The 22225-nt window shown below is 61.2% G+C and overlaps 2 protein-coding genes across 9 annotated transcripts in view; both read left to right on the top strand.

Moving 5' to 3' along the window:
- Positions 1-22225, top strand: part of RASD1 (ras related dexamethasone induced 1) — a 129369-nt gene that overhangs the window by 93071 nt on the left and 14073 nt on the right. The gene's annotated exons all lie outside the window — the stretch shown is intronic.
- The window catches only part of PEMT (phosphatidylethanolamine N-methyltransferase), a 67447-nt gene that overhangs the window by 38852 nt on the left and 6370 nt on the right, over positions 1-22225 (top strand). For all 8 annotated transcript variants that reach the window (XM_066264460.1, XM_066264464.1, XM_066264465.1 and 5 more), the window contains exon 3: positions 13201-13316. In XM_066264460.1, the coding sequence (XP_066120557.1) occupies positions 13201-13316 (116 nt within the window). The remainder of the gene's footprint in view (positions 1-13200; positions 13317-22225) is intronic.

Below are 22225 nucleotides of genomic sequence, written 5' to 3' on the forward strand. Positions count from 1 at the left end.
TCCTTGGAATGGGAAGTGCCCTGTGGAGTTGATGAGGGCCTGGACCAAGACAGGCCCACTCAGGAAAACCCCACAAGTGGCCACCTCCCCTCCCTGGGCTCGGCCTTCCTCCTTCCTCCACAAGCACATGTCTAGATCCCGTGATGGGAACACGGGAGGCTGCACCGTCGTGTCTCCAGCTGCGTGTTTCTGCCCAATGTCACATGTGGTTCAAGCTCCTCGTCTGGTGGGAGAATGTTCTCGGGACCCAGGTCCGCTGGCCGGGACGTGGAGGAAGAAGCCTGTTTACTTGCAGCTCTTCTTGGAATTGCAGGACGTTGGTCTGCCATTGCCTGTGCAGTCTGTCCAGCGAATCAGCCAGAAGGAGGGGGACTCGGAGCTTAGCGGTTAAGATACACAGGCTGGGCTTCCTGCTTCTCAGCTGTGTGGCTTCAGGCAAGCCACTTAACCTCTCTGTGCCCTCATGTTTGAAATGAAGTGCTTTCCTCAGCCTTCCTGACCCCCACCAGTGCCTCTGCCCCACCCCCGGCCACGCTGGCCACAAGGGGCCTTGAGACTTCTCTTAGCAAGCCTGTGTAACTGCGATTCTGCGAAGACGGAGGCTTGAGCTTTGAGCTCTGAGCTCTCCTCTGCACGGTGGCAAAGCTTCATGTTGTTACAAGTAACTGACAGTCACTAGGGTCGCTTCTAGCGGATCGTGTGGGGTCAAGCCTTTTTTGGAAAAGGCACGGCTGGATTTTGCCATCTGCCTCCTGCACTAGTCCTGAGGCATTTCTCAAGGGGGTGCTGCGGCTGTGCTCCAAGAGGGGCCCCCGGGCTTGATCAAGAGGGTGCATGCTGCCCTCAGGGATGGCCCCAAGGGGCGGCCACCCCCAGAGGCAGAGTGTCTGGGGTGGTCCCCTCATAGCGCCGGGGCCTGGTGGAGGACCAGGAGACTGTGCTGTCCTGACCCCATCCTGACTGGCTGTGGGACTCATTTGTACACTGGAAACAATGTTGCACCTCGGCAAGTGGCGGGGGAGGGTCTAAGGAGGAGGGAGAGTGAGCGCTGGATTGAGGACGGACCCGTGAGGTGAGAGCCTTGTGCTGGATTGAGGACGGGACCCGTGAGGTGAGAGCCTTGTGCTGGATTGAGGACGGGACCCGTGAGGTGAGAGGCTTGTGCTGGATTGAGGACGGGACCCGTGAGGTGAGAGCCTTGTGCTGGATTGAGGAGGGGACCCGTGAGATGAGAGCCTTGTGCTGGATTGAGGACGGGACCCGTGAGATGAGAGCCTTGTGCTGGATTGAGGACGGGACCCGTGAGGTGAGAGCCTTGTGCTGGATTGAGGACGGGACCCGTGAGATGAGAGCCTTGTGCTGGATTGAGGACGGGACCCGTGAGGTGAGAGCCTTGTGCTGGATTGAGGACGGGACCCGTGAGGTGAGAGGCTTGTGCTGGATTGAGGACGGGACCCGTGAGGTGAGAGCCTTGTGCTGGATTGAGGACGGGACCCGTGAGGTGAGAGGCTTGTGCTGGATTGAGGAGGGGACCCGTGAGGTGAGAGCCTTGTGCTGGATTGAGGACGGGACCCGTGAGATGAGAGGCTTGTGCTGGATTGAGGACGGGACCCGTGAGGTGAGAGGCTTGTGCTGGATTGAGGACGGGACCCGTGAGATGAGAGCCTTGTGCTGGATTGAGGACGGGACCCGTGAGATGAGAGCCTTGTGCTGGATTGAGGACGGGACCCGTGAGGTGAGAGGCTTGTGCTGGATTGAGGAGAGGACTCATGAGATGAGAGCCTTGTGCTGGATTGAGGACGGGACCCGTGAGGTGAGAGGCTTGTGCTGGATTGAGGACGGGACCCGTGAGGTGAGAGCCTTGTGCTGGATTGAGGACGGGACCCGTGAGGTGAGAGCCTTGTGCTGGATTGAGGACGGGACCCGTGAGGTGAGAGCCTTGTGCTGGATTGAGGACGGGACCCGTGAGGTGAGAGCCTTGTGCTGGATTGAGGACGGGACCCGTGAGATGAGAGGCTTGTGCTGGATTGAGGACGGGACCCGTGAGGTGAGAGCCTTGTGCTGGATTGAGGACGGGACCCATGAGATGAGAGCCTTGTGCTGGATTGAGGACGGGACCCGTGAGATGAGAGGCTTGTGCTGGATTGAGGACGGGACCCGTGAGGTGAGAGCCTTGTGCTGGATTGAGGACGGGACCCGTGAGATGAGAGGCTTGTGCTGGATTGAGGACGGGACCCGTGAGGTGAGAGGCTTGTGCTGGATTGAGGAGGGGACCCGTGAGGTGAGAGCCTTGTGCTGGATTGAGGACGGGACCCGTGAGATGAGAGCCTTGTGCTGGATTGAGGACGGGACCCGTGAGATGAGAGGCTTGTGCTGGATTGAGGACGGGACCCGTGAGGTGAGAGCCTTGTGCTGGATTGAGGACGGGACCCATGAGATGAGAGCCTTGTGCTGGATTGAGGACGGGACCCGTGAGATGAGAGGCTTGTGCTGGATTGAGGACGGGACCCGTGAGGTGAGAGCCTTGTGCTGGATTGAGGACGGGACCCGTGAGGTGAGAGCCTTGTGCTGGATTGAGGACGGGACCCGTGAGGTGAGAGGCTTGTGCTGGATTGAGGAGGGGACCCGTGAGGTGAGAGCCTTGTGCTGGATTGAGGACGGGACCCGTGAGATGAGAGCCTTGTGCTGGATTGAGGACGGGACCCGTGAGATGAGAGCCTTGTGCTGGATTGAGGACGGGACCCGTGAGGTGAGAGGCTTGTGCTGGATTGAGGAGGGGACCCGTGAGATGAGAGCCTTGTGCTGGATTGAGGACGGGACCCGTGAGGTGAGAGGCTTGTGCTGGATTGAGGACGGGACCCGTGAGGTGAGAGCCTTGTGCTGGATTGAGGACGGGACCCGTGAGGTGAGAGCCTTGTGCTGGATTGAGGACGGGACCCGTGAGATGAGAGGCTTGTGCTGGATTGAGGACGGGACCCGTGAGGTGAGAGGCTTGTGCTGGATTGAGGACGGGACCCGTGAGATGAGAGCCTTGTGCTGGATTGAGGACGGGACCCGTGAGATGAGAGGCTTGTGCTGGATTGAGGACGGGACCCGTGAGGTGAGAGCCTTGTGCTGGATTGAGGACGGGACCCGTGAGGTGAGAGCCTTGTGCTGGATTGAGGACGGGACCCGTGAGGTGAGAGGCTTGTGCTGGATTGAGGAGGGGACCCGTGAGGTGAGAGCCTTGTGCTGGATTGAGGACGGGACCCGTGAGGTGAGAGCCTTGTGCTGGATTGAGGAGGGGACCCGTGAGATGAGAGCCTTGTGCTGGATTGAGGACGGGACCCGTGAGATGAGAGCCTTGTGCTGGATTGAGGACGGGACCCGTGAGGTGAGAGCCTTGTGCTGGATTGAGGACGGGACCCGTGAGATGAGAGCCTTGTGCTGGATTGAGGACGGGACCCGTGAGGTGAGAGCCTTGTGCTGGATTGAGGACGGGACCCGTGAGGTGAGAGGCTTGTGCTGGATTGAGGAGGGGACCCGTGAGATGAGAGCCTTGTGCTGGATTGAGGACGGGACCCGTGAGATGAGAGCCTTGTGCTGGATTGAGGACGGGACCCGTGAGGTGAGAGCCTTGTGCTGGATTGAGGACGGGACCCGTGAGATGAGAGGCTTGTGCTGGATTGAGGACGGGACCCGTGAGGTGAGAGGCTTGTGCTGGATTGAGGACGGGACCCGTGAGATGAGAGCCTTGTGCTGGATTGAGGACGGGACCCGTGAGGTGAGAGGCTTGTGCTGGATTGAGGACGGGACCCGTGAGGTGAGAGCCTTGTGCTGGATTGAGGACGGGACCCGTGAGGTGAGAGCCTTGTGCTGGATTGAGGACGGGACCCGTGAGGTGAGAGGCTTGTGCTGGATTGAGGAGGGGACCCGTGAGGTGAGAGCCTTGTGCTGGATTGAGGACGGGACCCGTGAGATGAGAGCCTTGTGCTGGATTGAGGACGGGACCCGTGAGATGAGAGCCTTGTGCTGGATTGAGGACGGGACCCGTGAGGTGAGAGGCTTGTGCTGGATTGAGGAGGGGACCCGTGAGGTGAGAGCCTTGTGCTGGATTGAGGACGGGACCCGTGAGGTGAGAGGCTTGTGCTGGATTGAGGACGGGACCCGTGAGGTGAGAGCCTTGTGCTGGATTGAGGACGGGACCCGTGAGGTGAGAGCCTTGTGCTGGATTGAGGACGGGACCCATGAGATGAGAGCCTTGTGCTGGATTGAGGACGGGACCCGTGAGGTGAGAGGCTTGTGCTGGATTGAGGACGGGACCCATGAGATGAGAGCCTTGTGCTGGATTGAGGACGGGACCCGTGAGATGAGAGGCTTGTGCTGGATTGAGGACGGGACCCGTGAGGTGAGAGCCTTGTGCTGGATTGAGGACGGGACCCGTGAGGTGAGAGCCTTGTGCTGGATTGAGGACGGGACCCGTGAGGTGAGAGGCTTGTGCTGGATTGAGGAGGGGACCCGTGAGGTGAGAGGCTTGTGCTGGATTGAGGACGGGACCCGTGAGGTGAGAGCCTTGTGCTGGATTGAGGACGGGACCCGTGAGATGAGAGCCTTGTGCTGGATTGAGGACGGGACCCGTGAGGTGAGAGGCTTGTGCTGGATTGAGGAGGGGACCCGTGAGATGAGAGCCTTGTGCTGGATTGAGGACGGGACCCGTGAGGTGAGAGGCTTGTGCTGGATTGAGGACGGGACCCGTGAGGTGAGAGCCTTGTGCTGGATTGAGGACGGGACCCGTGAGATGAGAGCCTTGTGCTGGATTGAGGACGGGACCCGTGAGATGAGAGCCTTGTGCTGGATTGAGGAGAGGACTCATGAGATGAGAGCCTTGTGCTGGATTGAGGAGGGGACCCGTGAGGTGAGAGCCTTGTGCTGGATTGAGGACGGGACCCGTGAGATGAGAGCCTTGTGCTGGATTGAGGACGGGACCCGTGAGGTGAGAGCCTGTGGTGCCGCTGTGGGAGGGCCCCTGGCGGCGGGTGGCGGGTGAGCCGGTGCCCACTAAGTGTCATGGCACCGCACAGCCCTCCTTGAGGACCCCCAGGGACCCGTCAGGGCTGGGTGTGACCTGAGAGCCCACATTTCTAACAGGTGATGCCCAGGCTGCTGGTTGGGGACCACGCAGCAGGGAGAAGAGCAGAGTGTGCCCCAAGCCCCCCTGACATCAGGACGCGCCAGAAAGGGCAGCGTCCCTGGGGAGTGGCCGCGTGGCCCCTGTCACGCTACAGAGTGACCTTTGTGGCCGTGGGCCCTGCACCCCATCGGCTGCACACAGCAGCAAGGAACGCCCACAGGCTTGGCGCCTGCCATCACTGCTGCCCCGCAGGTCTGGACAGGGGATTGGATGGATGGTGGTGTGACCAGCCTCAGAAACCCTGGAGGGGATACAGATGGGGGCGCTGTCATGGCTGAAAGGGTCAAACCAGGCTCTTTCTCCCGCGAAGCAGTCCCAGCGGCACTCAGAGATCGCCCTCCGCCTCTGTCCTCGCTCTGCAGGCCAGGGACTGCCTGGGGGCCCACAGGCGCCCAGCGTGGGTTGTTGGAGGAGGTGGGGGGAGACTGAGGGATCATCGGGGCTGTGGCCAGGCGAGCTCGCTCATCGGGGTCCCCTGAGCAGGGGCTCTGTCCCTGGCCAGGATCCTGCTGGCTGTGTCACACCTGCCCACAGAGACCTGTCCCCTCTCCCGGAGAGACTGTGGGGGGCTCCGTCCACTCAGCACAGTGCCTGCCTTGAAGGACAGGATTAGCTCTGCCTGTCGGGTTCCACTGGCCCTGAGACACCTTCTTGGAGGGGCAGCACTGGAGGGCACAGAGTGCTGGTGCCAGGTGGCCATCGCCCTTCCGGTTGGCCTTGGAGCCGGGGCTGACAGCCCGGTCTGGCAGGGGGTCCATCAAGAAACCGGTCTGCAGCTGAAGGCCGGGCTGGAAGCCCTGGGCACGGCCCAGCCCTGTCTCTGTGTCTGCCGGCTCCTGGGCAGGTTGACTTTCCTCCCTGAAGCTCAGTATCCTTGCCTGGGAATTGGGCGTGGAAATACTGACTTCCGGGACCCTTGAGAAACAGGGACTAGCTTCTGTTCCCCCCCACACACAGCCCCAAGTCTGGGGCCGACTTTTCAAGCCTGCCGACTGGCCTCCTGGTAGGTGCCACCACTGTCCAGCTTACTGGACCTAAGGACCAGGCCCCAGGGAGTGAGTCCACCCCAGCCACACCCTGCAGCTGCTACAGCCTGGCCATCCCAGGGCACCCTGCAAGTAGGCAGACGACTCGTTTTTATTTGCCCAGCTAAGAGGGTAACGGGCAGCCACACCCCCTGGAGAGCTGCAGGGGCTCCGTGTGCTCTGCTGCCCAGGATGGGGGCAACCTGGGCCAAGGTGGGTTGCGGAACTGGGGACAGAAAGAGGTCTGTGGCTAAAGGGGCTCAGACCCACCACTGTTCTCTTTCCCACCCTTGTGAGCCTCCCCGGGCCCCTCCCTGCCCTCCTGTAGCCCCCCGACATTCTCTGTGCCCCCCACTGCCTGAAGCCTCCCTATACCCTCTGTGCCCCCCACGGCCTACAGGGCCCCCTGACACCCTCTGTGCCCCCCACGGCCTGCAGGGCCCCCCGACACCCTCTGTGCCCCCCACGGCCTGCAGGGCCCCCCAACACCCTCTGTGCCCCCCACTGTCTGCAGCCCCCCGACACCTTCTGTGCCCCCCACTGTCTGCAGGCTCCTGCACTGGACTCCTCTGTGTTGCTGTTAAGTCTCAGCTCAGATTCTCTTTTCCATGAAGGGGGTATGAGCTCTCTGCCCCTCATCCTGGCTGGTGACCCAACACTGAGGTGCATGTCCCCACCACTCCTGGGCCGAGGGCTGTGGCATGTCACAGTGCACTCCCGGGTGGTGGGAGGTGCTGGCCTAGTGGGCTCCCCGCCTGCCCGGTCAGTCTGACCTGCCCACCGTTCCGGGGTGCTCACACAGCAACGGGTGGGCGTGTGGCAAGGGGCTCCGGCAGAGAGACCGTGGCCGGCCGTCTAAGGCAGTGGAGGGCCACTCGTCCTCCAGCCCGAAGTCCTCAGGAGAAATGAAAGCAAATGCCCGTCACCCTGTAAGCAGCTGACCTCAGTGGCTTTATTTACAAGAGCAGTCTCGTGACAACCCAGTGGCCTTCAGCTGGGAGAGGATGAGCCAAGGAGGGGGGTCCCCCGCACCCACACCTCAGGACTCAGGAAGGAACAAACAAACCTGCTGGTGCACGCAGCAACCCGGGCGGTGGGGAGGTCTCTGCTGGGGCAGGGGCTGCGGACTGCGTGATTCCACCTGCTGACTTGCAGAAAGCTCAGGGGTGGGGGCAGGGGCTCCTGGAGGGCGGGGGCGGGGGGCTCCTGGAGGGCGGGGGCGCGGGGCTCCTGGAGGGCGGGGGCGGGGGGCTCCTGGAGGGCGGGGGCGCGGGGCTCCTGGAGGGCGGGGGCGGGGGGCTCCTGGAGGGCGGGGGAGCGGGGCTCCTGGAGGGCGGGGGCGCGGGGCTCCTGGAGGGCGGGGGCGGGGGGCTCCTGGAGGGCGGGGGAGCGGGGCTCCTGGAGGGCGGGGGCGGGGGGCTCCTGGAGGGCGGGGGCGGGGCTCCTGGAGGGCGGGGGCGGGGCCTGGCTGCAGCGGGCATGGCTGCACTTCAGAGAGATGGAAATGTCCTGTCTCGATCCAGTGGATGCTATGAGACCACACGTGTCTGTCAGCTCATGGAACTCTGTTAAAAAGGGTCCATTTCTATTTTATGTGAATCTCATTTTTACCTCTATAAATCTGATTTTTTTTTTTTTTTTCATTTTTCTGAAGCTGGAAACAGGGAGAGACAGACAGACTCCCGCATGCGCCCGACCGGGATCCACCCGGCACGCCCACCAAGGGCGACGCTCTGCCCACCAGGGGGCGATGCTCTGCCCATCCTGGGCGTCGCCATGTTGCGACCAGAGCCACTCTAGCGCCTGAGGCAGAGGCCACAGAGCCATGCCCAGCGCCCGGGCCATCTTTGCTCCAATGGAGCCTTGGCTGCGGGAGGGGAAGAGAGAGACAGAGAGGAAGGCGCGGCGGAGGGGTGGAGAAGCAAATGGGCGCTTCTCCTGTGTGCCCTGGCCGGGAATCGAACCCAGGTCCTCCGCACGCTAGGCTGACGCTCTACCGCTGAGCCAACCGGCCAGGGCTCAAATCTGATTTTTTTTTAAAAAAATTGTTATGTCCCCGGTCTCCCCTTCTAAAGTAAACCTTTCCTTCCTTCCCTTCCTTCCTTCCTTCCTTCCTCCCTCCCTCCCTCCCTTCCTTCCTTCCTTCCTCCCTCCCTCCCTCCCTCCCTCCCTCCCTCCCTCTTTTCCCCCAGAAAACAGAAAAGGCGCTGGCTGGCATCGGTGCCAATGCTACAGTGGTGTTGGAGCGGCCTCTTGGCACCTGGCCTCGCCTGGGGGCCCCACTGCGTGCTGAGCCCCATGTATCTAGACAACCACTCTGGCCGGGCACCAGACATTTCCAGCGTCCCTTTCAGAGGCAGGACGACGTCCGTGTGTAAATATTGACCAAATAAGGCAGACCAGGTTTTGCACTATATTTGGTTAATAGTTGAAGAGCCACCCGTGGTCTATCTTTCCAGTGGCTTTGTACAGGTGGGCCTTGTTTCATTAAAAAAAAAAGATCCTGAAAAGTGACGTGTAAACCAAACATTGTAGGTGCAGCAGGAAAGCCCATATACGGTATTTAGATGAATCTCAGAGCAAATCTTTCGATGAAGCAGTCTCCATTAGTGTATTAAGTAGAAAAATAAATATATATATATATAATTTATTTATGGATTTTAGAGAAAGGGAGAGAGAGAAAGACAGAAACATTGATCTGTTTCTGTATGTATCCTGACCAGGGATCAAACCCACAACCTTCATGTTTCAGGAAACACTAACCAACTGAGCTATCCGGCCAGGGAGTATTAAGTAAAATTTAAAAATAGCCCTGGCTGCTTGGCTCAGGGATAGAGCGTTGGCCTGGCATGTGGAAGTCCCAGGTTCGATTCCCAGCCAGGGCACACAGAAGAAGCGCCCATCTGCTTCTCCACCCTTCCCCCTCTCCTTCCTCTCTGTCTCTCTCTTCCCCTCCTGCAGCCAAGGCTCCATTGGAGCAAAGATGGCCCGGGCACTGAGGATGGCTCTGTGGCCTCTGCCTCAGGCACTAGAATGGCTCCGGCTACAATGGAGCAACGCCCCAGAGGGGCAGAGCATCGCCCCCTGGTGGGCGTGCCGGGTGGATCCCAGTTGGGCGCATGCGGGAGTCTGTCTCTCTGCCTCCCCGCTTCTCACTTCAGAACCCCCCCCCAAATATATATATGCCACATCTTCTTTATCCAGTTGTACTGATGGGCCCGTGGGCTGCTTCCACATCCTGCTGTTGTAAATAATGCTGCAGTGAACATAGGGGTGCAGGTGTCTTTTCGAACTAGTCTGTCAAGACCGGGGCCAGAAGCCAAGCCTGGGCGTCTGCTGGTTTACACGCAGAAGTCGCCGATGTGACTGGTCACACCCTCTGTGCTCAGGTCTCTGGTCCTGGGCCTCAAATCCCAGTGGGCCCCGGGTCTCAGAGGCAGAGCTGTCACCCTGTGATGCTATGCGGCCTCACTGGCTCAGACACATCCCGTCGTTTGGGGGGACTTTCGGAAGTCAGATTTCTGCTTCTCTGTGGGCACTGATGAGCATTGTTTTTGCAGCCGATGGGGCTGCTCCTCTTGGAGGGCACGTGGCACACAGGGCGTAGGTGCTGGAGGCCTGGAATGCGCAGTGCCTGCAGGCCGGGGCATGCTGGCAGAGCTGCGTGCGGGTAATGTGCCCAGCCTCTGGAGGGCACCCTCAGCCCCGCCCACGGGAGTCTCACACACACACACACACACACACACACACAGGCCTCTGGGAGCCCCAGCTCGCACCAGCGCGCCCAGCTGGCAATGGCAGGGACGCCGGCACCCGCTGTCCCGGGGGGGGGGGGGGGGGGGGGGGGGCTGCGCTGTCTCCGCCGAGTGCCCGGCAGGGTGGCAGGCCTCCTGTGGTCTCGCTCTCCAGACTGCTCACCGCAGACAACGTCTGGGTTTCCCATGTGGACACTCTGAATCTTGAATTGTTAGATCAAATATATATTTTTAAATGCTGTGAGTTCAACCAACACACACGTCAGGCTGCTAGTTACGACCTCTTACCTGAACCAACGAAGGACGCCGAGAACAGAGCCCTGGAAAGCTCCGGGAAGAAGCAGGTGCCCGGGCAAGGGCTGTGGGTGCTCACCTGCGGGGGGACAGACTGAGAGGCTGCCTCCTGTGCGGGGAGACCCAGCGGCACGGCCGGAGGCCTCCCCCACGGGTCCAGTGCGTCCTGAGAAAACTGTCCTGGCTCCGGGCGCCCAGGACCAGAGGAGAGTGACGGTTTCCTCTGCCCAGTGAGGTGCTCCCGCCCACCCCGCTCTGTCCCTCACCTTCTCTGCTCTCCCCACCACACCAGCAGGTGAGGGAGGGAGTTAGTGTGTGTGTGTGTGTGTGTGTGTGTGTGTGTGTGTGTGTCTGCGTGTGCGCATCGCTGACTCGGCGGAGGCAACGTGGAATTAAGCGATTTGCCTGTAGACACGCAGCTGGTTAGTGGCAGTCGAGGAGCAGCTAGGTGGCATCCCTGGGGCCCCGCCCCACTCCAGTGTGTCCTGTCCCTTCTGCCCCAGCACAGAGCCTGCAGGAGAGGCCGCGCACCCCTGCCTCACTCAACACAGGACAGAGCCTGGTTCAATGTGGCTCTCAGCTAAACAACACATGCGAAGTTTGGGATGAGTTATGTTAGAATTCTATTTGTTGTTAACCCAAAATGCGGTTTTATGTGGAGAACACCTGTATTTCTCTGGCTGCCCCAACAAGAATGTGGGTGTGGGGTGGGGGGATGTTGGGCCAGTTCGTCTCCCCTTGAGGAGCCTGGAAATCTGGAGACCGGCAGAGCCAGGGGCAGCGCGGTCATTCTGCCTCTGGCCACACTGCACAGCCTGTGGGGTGGTGACCTGTGTCACAGCCCAGAGCCTGGCCCCACAGCCAACACCCCACCGTCCCCACCTGGTGGCTGTGCTCCTCGGCCCACTCCCGCCCCGACTGGGGTGAAGTGTGCAGCTGGGTCAGCTGGGTGCTTGGGGGCGGCCACCGGGCAGGAAGGAGATTAACCTCGGGTCCAGTGAGGCCACACGGGCTGACTGCCTCGAAATGACAGCCCGCTGTATAATAATACAGGCCAACCCGAAGGCAGACAGTGTGACAGGGACAAGGTTCACGTGCCCGATGGCTTCCGAAGAAAGGCCAAAATTCAGTACCTCAGAGTCTGGGGGAAGGACTGGTTTTATTGATCGAAAGGCACCAGGCGAGATGATGGGAGAACTAACTCTCAAATCCGTCTTCAGCCTGACCAGGCGGTGGCGCAGTGGATAGAGCATCGGACTGAGATGCTGAGGACCCAGGTTCGAGATCCTGAGGTCGCCACTTGAGCGTGAGCTCATCTGGTTTGAGCAAAAAGCTCACTAGCTTGGACCCAAGGTCGCTGGCTTGAGCAAGGGGTCACTCGGTCTGCTGAAGGCCTGCGGTTAAGGCACATGTGAGAAAGCAATCAATGAATAACTAAGGTGTCGCCACAAAAAACTAATGATTGATGCTTCTCATCTGTCTCCCTTCCTGTCTGTCTGTCCCTGTCTATCCCTCTCTCTGACTGTCTCTTTAAAAAAAAATCTGTCTGGGAACCAGGAGTCCTTTATTTTCAGAAAAAGGGTGGAGGGGACGAGGCGAGGCGGCATGGCCTTCGGCGGGCTGGGAAAAGGGTCCTAGAAAGAGCTTCACGTTTCTAAGTCCCTTTGCTCCTGGTCGACCTCGGCGGCTCTGAATCCAGTTCCTGCCTCTTCCCTGGCAGAAGGCCACTCCAGCCTCAAGCAGGATGCCCTCAGCTAATTAGCATGCCCGTGGCATGAGCTGTAAGCCTGAGCCAGGCCCCCAGACAGCGCTTTTCACACGGTGCCACCCCCCCTTTTCTGTGGACCCCTCCTCCGTTGCTGTTGCTGAAATTTCTCAGTCATAATTATGTTATATGGTTCTAGATGCTTATCGTTTTCCAAAATCTGCTGGTAACCTGAGATGTTTGAGTTTTGTCAAGTTAAATGAAATGATAAAAAAAATTTTTAAATGATTGACTATCAGCTAGATTTCAGAACAACACGAAATCCTGAAACGTTCTTAGATGAATTCATCCAAGGTTCCGGGATCCAGCCCTCCTGTAGCACTGGGATGAGTCTTCCGGAACAACGCCGCGTGTTTGAACGGTCACCGTCCGGGCCCCAGGGGGCGGCTCGCTCACAGAGTCCCGAGTGCGGCCGCCCGGTCACCGGCGCGGGCGGGGCCTCTCTCCAGCCCCATCCTCCCGTTTGCCGGTCTGCACCCACCCGGCTCTCCCTGCGCCCCGCGGGCAGCGACCTGGGTGCGGGGCGAGCGTGGGCGTTAGGGGCGAGCGCGGGCAGGAAGGGCGTTTGTCGGAGCCTTCTGTCCACGTCCCCTCGCTGCGAGCTGCTGCAGGTGGGCTGGAGATGTGATCAGTCCACCTGGAAAGCTTGGGAGTGCGTGCCTCGGGGGTGCTGGGGAGGCAGGGTGAGGGGTGGCGGCCCGTCCTGGGCGAGCGCGCCCCTCGGGCGGGGCTGGGGGCGCTGTGCGCGTGCCCCTGCGTGCTCTCCTCGGCTGTCCTCGGACTTTCTGCGGCAGGTCCCTCCGTCTGTTCCCACGCAGCCCCTTCTCCTCGTCTGCCTGCGTCTGCCGCGGGCCTCTGGCGTTGTGTGGATGGGCCTGGGCCTGGAGGCACGTCTGAGCCGGCTGGGGGTGTCCCCTTCTGCTCCTTGAGGTGTTCAAGGTGCGTCTGGGGGAAGAGGTTGCTTCCAGCAGGACCGCGTGGTCCACCCAGACAGGACGCGGGGACATGTGGAAATCCCTGCGAGGCTGAACTGATGCTCCCGGTGGTGGAGGCTCCCGGTCACTCTCCTGCCTCGGGGCTGGGCCTCTGGGGCGCTGGAGCCGGAGAGCAGTCCAGAGGCCGGCTCCCACCTCCGCCGCGGGCGCCTCCCAGCGCCCCTCTCCACACGGCCTCTCCTGTCTCCCCGTTCAGGTTGCCAGATGGGAGCAGAAAACTCGGAAGCTGAGCCGGGCCTTCGGCTCTCCCTACCTGGGCTGCTACGCGCTGGGCGGAGCGGTCCTGCTCCTGAACGCACTGCGGTCACACTGGTAAGCCCGCCCGGCTGGGCGCCCGATCCAGTCGGCTCACTGTGAGAATCCAGGACCCCCGGGGTGCCAGGGTGGCCACTGCTGGGGGCATCAAGACGTGGGGTGTTGTGTCCCTCTGAACGCACAGGGACCCTGCTCTCCGGGCCTCGGGCCACGCCTTCCCTTTCTGGGCTGTTAGACTCCTCTCAGCAGAGGAGTCCTTGTCACCTTGGGAAGGGACAGCCCCACCTGCCTGCGACTCAGACCCAGAGGACAAGGCCTGTGTGGCCCCCAAGCTTGCACCCCTGGCCTCCAGAGTGCAGACAGAGCTGTTGCTGGGATCCCCTCCAGGCAGGAGGCTGGGGCCCCCTGGGGAGCAGGGCCTCACCCAGACCGGCACACCCCTGCACTCGGGATGTACGACCTTCCCGCCATTGAAGAAGGGGTCCGGGGTGGTGAACTTGTTCTCCATGAGGGAGCCCCGCCCTCCGAACTCGGGAGCAAATGCCGCAGCCCCAGTGCAGGGTGGGGCTCCCTGGGGGGGGGGGGACAAAGCTGTGGAGACAAAGAGGAGGAGCAGGTGGTCAGATGTGACTGCGTCCAGCAGGGCCTGGCCCTGAGCCTGCTCTCACCTCCTGGGTTCCCGTGAGAACCGCACAGCTGCACACGGGCTGGTGGATGAACGTGGTCCGCATGGTGCTTTAAAGAACCAGAACTGCTTGTGTGAATCCAGGTTCCCCACGTGGGGACGAGTCCGGCTGCTTGTTGCTGTGGCCCTGCCCCCTCCCTGCAGACACGGAGCTGAGGGGAAGTGCTGTGCAGTGGGGTGTGGGCAGGTCCTGGGTGGTGGCTGGTCCTCACACAGGCACAAACCGAGAGAGGCGTGTCCAGGCTGCCTGTGCCGCCACGCTCTTGCTGTCTGCCCGCTGACCGGGAGCAGGGCAGGAGGGGCAGGAGGGCCTGGCGGGGCCAGCCTTCCCCTCTGGACCTTGACACACACCCCCCCCACACACACACACACACAGCCCGTGCTACTTGGCCTTCTAGGCTGCCTGTCGTCTTTGCTTCTTTGCTGCAGGTCAGGGTGGGTATCTATCTCAAGGGTCTTGTCGGGGCCCAGGGCACCTGTCTGGGATGAATGACAGGAAGACATAACTCCAGAGAGGTCGCACTCACTGCACAGAGAGGCCGGGTTCCAGGCTCAGGGCTCAAGGCCTGGAATGGGGCCCCAGGGAGTGAGCGGTGGTTGGTTTTTCACAGTTGTAGCCTCCAGGCAGAGGATACCCCCACTGTGCAGATGAAAAGATGAGGCGTGGCAAGAAGGGAGGAGTGTTTGAGGTTTTATGGCTCACAGGGGTAGGAAATCTCCAGGGAGAGGGGAGTGGTCCTCAGCCTCCCAGAGCCCCCCCCCCTCCGCCCGTGACCTGAAGGCCCAGAATCCAGGGCCCCTCCCGAACCCAGGGCCCCTCCCGCAGGACGGTAGGGAGCCTGCTTCTGTGCAGGGCCAGCCCCAGCGCTGGGAGAGGGGCCTCCCACAGGAGTGCTGAGTCTAGGGAAGGGCAGAGGGCTGGAGAGAGCCCCCTCCCAGACTGTGCTGGGACCACTGCCCAGGCCTGCGCAGAGCCGGGAGAGGGCTCCTGCCCACAGCTCTCAGCCAGAACTAGTCTGGGCCCGGGGACTGTCTGGAGGAACCGTCTGTGCCCTGAGCCACTGACCGCACCCACACAGTTGTGAGGTGCCATGCTGCCTCCCACCTGTGGCTGTTCGGGGGCGGGTATTTGAGCCCATGCATCATATGGGGGCCAAGACTGGCGAGAGGCTGAGCCAGGAAACAGAACCAGCCGTCCCGACCCACGGTGTTGGCCCTTCCCGGTCTCAGCGCTGAGCCTCAGTCCTCCTGCCCACCCCTAGCTCAGCAGTGCAGCCCCCTCGCCCCACGTGAACGAGCCAGTAACCTGGGAGATGTTTTTCTTTCTTTTTTTTTTTTTTCCCCCTGAAGCTGGAAAGAGGAAGGCAGTCAGACAGACTCCCGCATGCGCCCAACCGGGATCCACCCGGAACGCCCACCAGGGGGCGACGCTCTGCCCATCCAGGGTGTTGCTCTGCTGCAACCAGAGTCATTCTAGCGCCTGAGGCAGAGACCACAGAGCCATCCTCAGTGCCCGAGCAAACCCTGCTCCAATGGAGCCTTGGCTGCAGGAGGGGAAGAGAGAGACAGAGAGGATGGAGAGGGGGGAAGGGTGGAGAAGCAGATGGGTGCTTCTCCTGTGTGCCCTGGCCGGGAATCGAACCCGGGACTCCTGCATGCCAGGCTGACGCTCTACCACTGAGCTAACTGGCCAGGGCCTCCTGGGAGATGTTTTCGATTATGCCCTGACATCTCCTGCTCAGTCCAGTAGCACAACCTAGGGTCCACCCCATTCACGCTCCTATCTCCAGACCATTCAGCAGTGTCCTTCTCTGCACGGCTTCATGTTAGAGTGAGGACCAAACCAAGTCTTCCCTGCCTAACCTCGACCCGGGCTTCCCGTTGCAGTAAGAATAACCGCAGCCAGGTCCCTCCCCGGGCCTGGCTAATTCTGCCAGCTCTGGTCACCTCCCTGCTCTGGTCAAAACCCTGTGTCCCCAGGGCAGGGCCTCTGCCCGGCTGCCCCCTCCCGCCTCCCTGGGGCCTGGTGTCAAAGTGTCCAAGGTGCCCCCCGGAGCCCTCCTGGCCCCATCTCTGTGCAGAAGCCCCCAGCACCCTGGCTCAGTCCTCGGCACCGAGGGACCGTGAGCCTCACGAGGGTCAAGACTGTGTCTTGTGGGCCATGGTGTCCCGAGAGTTGAACGCTGATCCTGCCTCGGTGGTCAGTGAGTTCTCTGGATAAATGCAGGGTGGACTGAGCCTGCAGAGAGGTTATGGGACGGCTGGGAGGCTCCAGTGTGGTCTGAACTGGCGAGAGCTCTGGACACGTAAACAAGTCGCCTGTCCTTGCCCAGCCCGCCCATCCTCCCCCGGTCACAGGGCCAGGGTCACAGCTGCATCTGGCTCTCTCTCTCTCCTTTCCGCCTCGCTCTCCCGCGAGGAAGCGGCTGCCCAGACAGGCCTGCATCCCTCCTGCCCCCCGCAGCCGCCCAGCCTCCGCATCCTCAGCTGACCAGTAGGAGAACCCTGTCCCGACAGGGCCTGCCCAGGGGATGCCGGGCGGCAGGTGCCCAAGCTGCAGGTGCTGAGGACCCCCAGGCTCTGAGTGAGCAGAGGCGGGAGCCAGACGGGGAGGGAGGCAGTGGGCCGCCTCTGGCTGCAGGCGTCCACCTCTGCTTCCCGGGCACAGGTCCTGCGTGACGTAGAGTCCCTGTGACAGGGTGAGCACTGTGTTCCAGCCACCGGTCTGCCAGGAGCCTCGTGCTGGTCCGCAAGAGGGCTGAGCACCCGCTGCTGTGGGGAGGTTCTCCGGCACCGGTCTGCCAGGAGCCTCGTGCTGGTCTGCGTGAGGGCTGAGCACCCGCTGCTGTGGGGAGGTTCTCCGGCACCGGTCTGCCAGGAGCCTCGTGCTGGTCTGCGTGAGGGCTGAGCACCCGCTGCTGTGGGGAGGTTCTCCGGCACTGGTCTGCCAGGAGCCTCGTGCTGGTCTGCGTGAGGGCTGAGCACCCGCTGCTGTGGGGAGGTTCTCCGGCACCGGTCTGCCAGGAGCCTCGTGCTGGTCTGCGGCACCGGTCTGCCAGGAGCCTCGTGCTGGTCTGCGTGAGGGCTGAGCACCCGCTGCTGTGGGAAGGTTCTCCGGCACCAGTCCACGGGCCGGCCGGCTGGTGAAAACCATGGTGCCCTAGAGCAGTGGTCCCCAATCTTTTTTGGGCCACGGACCAGTTTAATGTCAGAAAATATTTTCACATTAGGGTGGGACAGATAAATGTATCACGTGACCAAGACAAGCATCAAGAGTGAGTCTTAGTTAGATGGATGTAACAGAGGGAATCTGGTCACTTTTTAAAAATAAAACATCGTTCAGACTTAAATATAAATAAAACGGAAATAATGTTAGTTATTCTTTCTCTGCGGACTGGTGCCAAATGGCCCAGGGACCGGTACCGGTCCGCGGCCCGGGGGTTGGGGACCCCTGCCCTAGAGGACGCTCAGAACCTCGTCCCTCTGCAGAGCCCGCGTCGCCCTTGGTTACCTTCAACTTTTTGTTGTGGTAGAATCCACGTAACATACAGCATTACGCTGTCGGCCACTTTTTTTTTTTTTTTTTTTCATTTTTCTGAAGCTGGAAACGGGGAGAGACAGTCAGACAGACTCCCGCATGCGCCCGACCGGGATCCACCCGGCACACCCACCAGGGGCGACGCTCTGCCCACCAGGGGGCGATGCTCTGCCCATCCTGGGCGTCGCCATGTTGCGACCAGAGCCACTCTAGCGCCTGGGGCAGAGGCCACAGAGCCATCCCCAGCGCCCGGGCCATCTTTGCTCCAATGGAGCCTTGGCTGCGGGAGGGGAAGAGAGAGACAGAGAGGAAAGCGCGGCGGAGGGGTGGAGAAGCAAATGGGCGCTTCTCCTGTGTGCCCTGGCCGGGAATCGAACCCGGGTCCTCCACACGCTAGGCCAACGCTCTACCGCTGAGCCAACCAGCCAGGGCTACTCTCAGCCACTTTTAAGGGTACAGTTCACCGGCGTAAGTCCATTCACACAGCTGTGCCACCATCACACCACCAGAACGGAAACCCCGTCTCCATGAGACAATAACTCCTCATTCTCTACCCCCCCACCCCCACCCCGCCAGCCCCTGGCAGCCGTCCTGTCCTCTGTTTCTATGGAAACATATTTTTTTTAGACCCTGCACATAACTGGGATCACTCAGTGTTTGTCTTTTTTGTGTCTGGCTTATCTTACTGGGCGCACCTCCAGACTCGTCCCTCTGGAGCACGTGTCAGGGTCCCCTTCCTCTGTAAGTCCTGCCGCTTAGGACGTGAGTGAGCCCCGAGCACATTTGCCCCGTGAGCTCGGCCAGTCACAGAAGGACGAATAAATACTGCATGATCCTGTATTCATAGAAACAGAGCAAGAGCCTTGGACGATACCTCGGTTGGTGGGAGCATCATCCACAAGCAACAGAGGTTGCCAGTTCCATTTCCAGTCAGGGCACGTGTAGCAACAGCTCCATGTTCCTGTCTCTCTGCCTCTCCCTAAAAAAGAAAAGAGGGAGAGAGAGTCGACTGGGGGTTCCCAGCGGTGGTGGCAGCGTAGAGCACGGTGGATGAGGCGGTCAGAGGGTACGAGCTCCCAGTTACAGAAATGCAGGACACGGGGACTCTAGTTCACGCTGCTGTCTTGTCGCCCTGCAGGGTAGGTGAGCCGGTCAGACTCAGCTCTGCTCCTGGAGGGGGCTGACCTTGAGCAGGTGTCTGAGCCTGGGCCTCTGGCCCACGCCCCGAGGGGTCAGGAGAAGGTGCGTCATCTGCCAGCTTCTCTACCAGTGCCGCACTGAGTGGGCACAGGCAGCGGTCCAGGACCCAGCGTGCCACAGGACGTGGTCTGCCGGCCGAGCCAGGGGAGCTTAGCCGGGCTGCGGGCCCCACAGTGGGAGGGGGTTCCGGCCCCAGGGAGCAGGAGGCAGGGGTGGGCCCAGTCTTAGCTCCGGAGGCCGCTGGGCCATTGGGGCCGTGGGGGGGGGGGGGAGTGGCCCTGCAGGAAGGGCCTTGGTTAGAGGTGGAGCTGGAGGGGGTGTTGGCAGCTGGAGTGGAGGGGGGCTCCAGGAGCAGGGGGTGGGGCGGGGGCAGAGGCTGAGCCAGGTGTCTGGTCTGTGGCCAGGACACAGCCGGCACAGACCCCATCTACCTGCCTCCACCCAGGTTCCAGGATTCCAGGGAACGGAGTGCTGACAAGCCTGAAGTCACCCCGGTGGCTGAAAGCTCAATTTAAGTTTTAAAAATAGAACGGCAGACAAATGAATGCATCTCTCCTCTCAGACAAATGAATGCATCTCTCCTCTCCCGCTCCCGGTGTAGACAGACTGTTTCTAAAGGAAGCTGCTATTTAGTGCGAGGCCCTCAGAGACGCTTGTTCCCGCGGTGATCTTTCCGTGTGGAATGGATTGTGCGTTTCTGACTTAATGGAGGAGCTGGAACATCAGAGGTCACCTTCTGGGGCCGGCCACAACTTTCCCGTAAACCTGCCGCAAAGCTCGCCCCCCCCCCCCCCCCGGCAGTGGGCACTGGAACAGAACTTAGAGGGGCCCAGCCTCGCCTCTCTGCTGGGAAACCGGAGCCAGCACCCCCGTGCTCTGTGGGGAGCCCAACACCGAGGTGCTGAGGGAGTTTGGAGAGGTGCCCCCCCCCCGGGGGCGCTGCCTTCCACTGCGGAGGGATGGAGAGGGAGCTGCAGGTGGGCCCACGCCCTGGGTCAGCCGCCTCAGGACCGCCTGCTCCCCCATCCCTGGCCCGAGGAAGTCTCCTCCTGCGTCCAGCCCCAAGGGCTCTCCCCGCGGAGCCGTCCCCAGGTCGATGGCTTCAGGCACCGCAGGGCAGTCAGAGGAGGACGCCCTTCAGCCGGCCCTGCTGCTCACACCGGGCCAGGACGCGTGCTGTGGGGGGTGCCGATGAGTTCTGGTAGAGGAGCTGGGACTGGCCCGGCGTGAATGGGAAACTGGGCCCCGCCCCCGGGCCTGGATCCCGTCCAGTGTGGGCTTGCCTGGTCTCCGCGCTCTGTTCCGCCACGCAGGGCGGTCCCAGCTCCTTGCCACGGGCCGGAAGCCTCTCTGCGGGCATCCTCGGGGCCCAGCCGGTTCTTCCTAGGATGCGCCCCTGCCTGCCTCCTGCCCCTGTTGAATTTCTTCTGTCACGTCTCAGCTTCGGCCCCGCTGTGGCCTCTGGACCCCCGGCTAGTGTGCCCCCGGGGCCTCAACGGTCCCCTAGTGTCATCCCTGGCTTACGGTCCTTCCACCATGCGAGCTTCCCAGGCTCACCAGCGTGGGCACCACTGCCCGGCAGCAGCTTTGCACGGGGACGTGGGAGGGGCACTGTGGCCATCATCAGAGGCAGACGCTGAGGCTCAGGGTGCCTGAGTCTGTCTGAAGCCCTGCCCTGCTCTTCTGCCAGGAGCCCTCAGCTCCGTCTGGTGGCTGTGGGCACCCCCAGAGCGTGCAGGGCAGGTGGCTGTGCAGGTGGCCAGGGGCTGGGAGTCAGCTCGGGCAGGGTGGGTAGTTGCCCGTGGGAGCTGGGCAGTGGGGGTCACCCCCGCTCTGGAGATGATGGAGGCGAGTGTGCCCCCCTCCTCTGCCCCTTTGGCTGGTCCTCAATGCAGGACCAACCGAGGACACAGGGGCCTGCAGGTGAGCCAGCCCTGAGCGGGCAGTGAGCCGTGCCAGGGTCCACAGCCTCTCCATGCCCCCACCACCACCACGTGCAGACAGCGGAGGTGGGGAAGTTGCCGAGGCCAGTGCCCAAGCCGCCTGCTCCACGGCCTCAGTGGCTGGACTGGACAGGAGGTGTGCTTGGCTGCAGGTTGATCAGAAAGTCAGGAGAGGGCGCGGAGGGGCGGGGCATGGCGTGGCGACCTGGTACAGCAGCGGGTGTGTGTGACCCTGAGCCAATCCCGGAGTCTCAACCTGTAGCTTCAGGGTGACCCTGGGCCCTGGCAGCAGGGCAGCTGAGGGAGGGCAGTGGTGGGTGGAGATCTGGGGGTGTGGGCAGCATGACCAGTGGCCAGGTGTGCCCTGACACACGTGTGCCTCTGCCTGACAGGGCACCGTGCAGGCTGCTGTGCGTGGTGTCCTGCTGACCGTTTGCTCACCGACCTTTTTCCACTCTGGGACGGAGTGGGACCTCTCTCCACTCGGGTGCTGCTTTTCCCTCCTGCTGAGGAATGTGTGGTGTAACCCGCTCTGTCTGGAGGGTGCCCGGTGCCGGGGAGAGATGGTTGGGGAAGGAGAAGCAGCCTGTCTCTGAGCTGAAAGTAGTTGGAGGAGAGTTCCAGGAAGGCAGGTTTTAGCTGAGGATGAGGGTAGTGTTATGACAATGTGGATTTACAAGTGGAATGAATGAAGGTAACAAGCTTGTTCTGCTTGTAAGAGCCTGGCAAACAGAGGTATTATATGATAGATGCACGGATAGACAAGGATGGATGGGTGGGTGGGTGGGTGGGTGGATGGATGGATGGATGGGTGGTGGATGGATGGATACAGGATGGATGGGTGGGTGGATGGATACAGGATGGATGGATGGTGGATGGATGGAGAGAGGATGGATGGGTGGATGGTGGGTGGATGGATACAGGATGGATGGATGGTGGATGGATGGATACAGGATGGATGGGTGGTGGATGGATGGATGATGGATGGATGGGTGGTGGATGGATGGATGGATGGATGGATGGATGGATGGATGGATGGATGGATGGGGTGGACACAGCACAGATGGATGGATGGATAGAGGATAGGCCAGTGGGTGGTTATAGAGGGTACACAGATGAATGGATGAGTGGGTGGGCGGATGGACAGTGAGCTGCCCCCGCTAGGAGTACAGGGTACAAAGTGAGTGCCAGTAGCTGCCCCTCGCTTACAACCTGGGGCTGGGAACCCTGGCACATGCATGCACTAGCTCCCAGACACATCTTTTCTTCGGAGAGGGTCCCTCCCACCAGTGCCTGTCCCTCCCTGAGGACACAGGCCCTGAACCTCACTCCTGTGGGTTACTGGGAGCCCAGCCCCTTTATCTCAGCTGCAGCCGGCTGGCCAGTCTTCAGGAGCCAATCGGAGAGTCGGAATCTAAAAACCCAATAGGCTAGTCACCCCCTTTATATCCGCTGCCCTGGGAGGCCTCTGCCAGCTGCTGGCAAGAAAGGAGCACCCTCTCCACCCCTAACCCTCCTGTATTTATAGGGCAGAGAGAGTCATTAGCAAATCAATGATATCTCTGATCACATTTCCAAGGCAACCCAAGAATTCTACGAA

This window comes from Saccopteryx bilineata, chromosome 2, assembly GCF_036850765.1.
Source record: "Saccopteryx bilineata isolate mSacBil1 chromosome 2, mSacBil1_pri_phased_curated, whole genome shotgun sequence".
NCBI lineage: Eukaryota > Metazoa > Chordata > Mammalia > Chiroptera > Emballonuridae > Saccopteryx > Saccopteryx bilineata.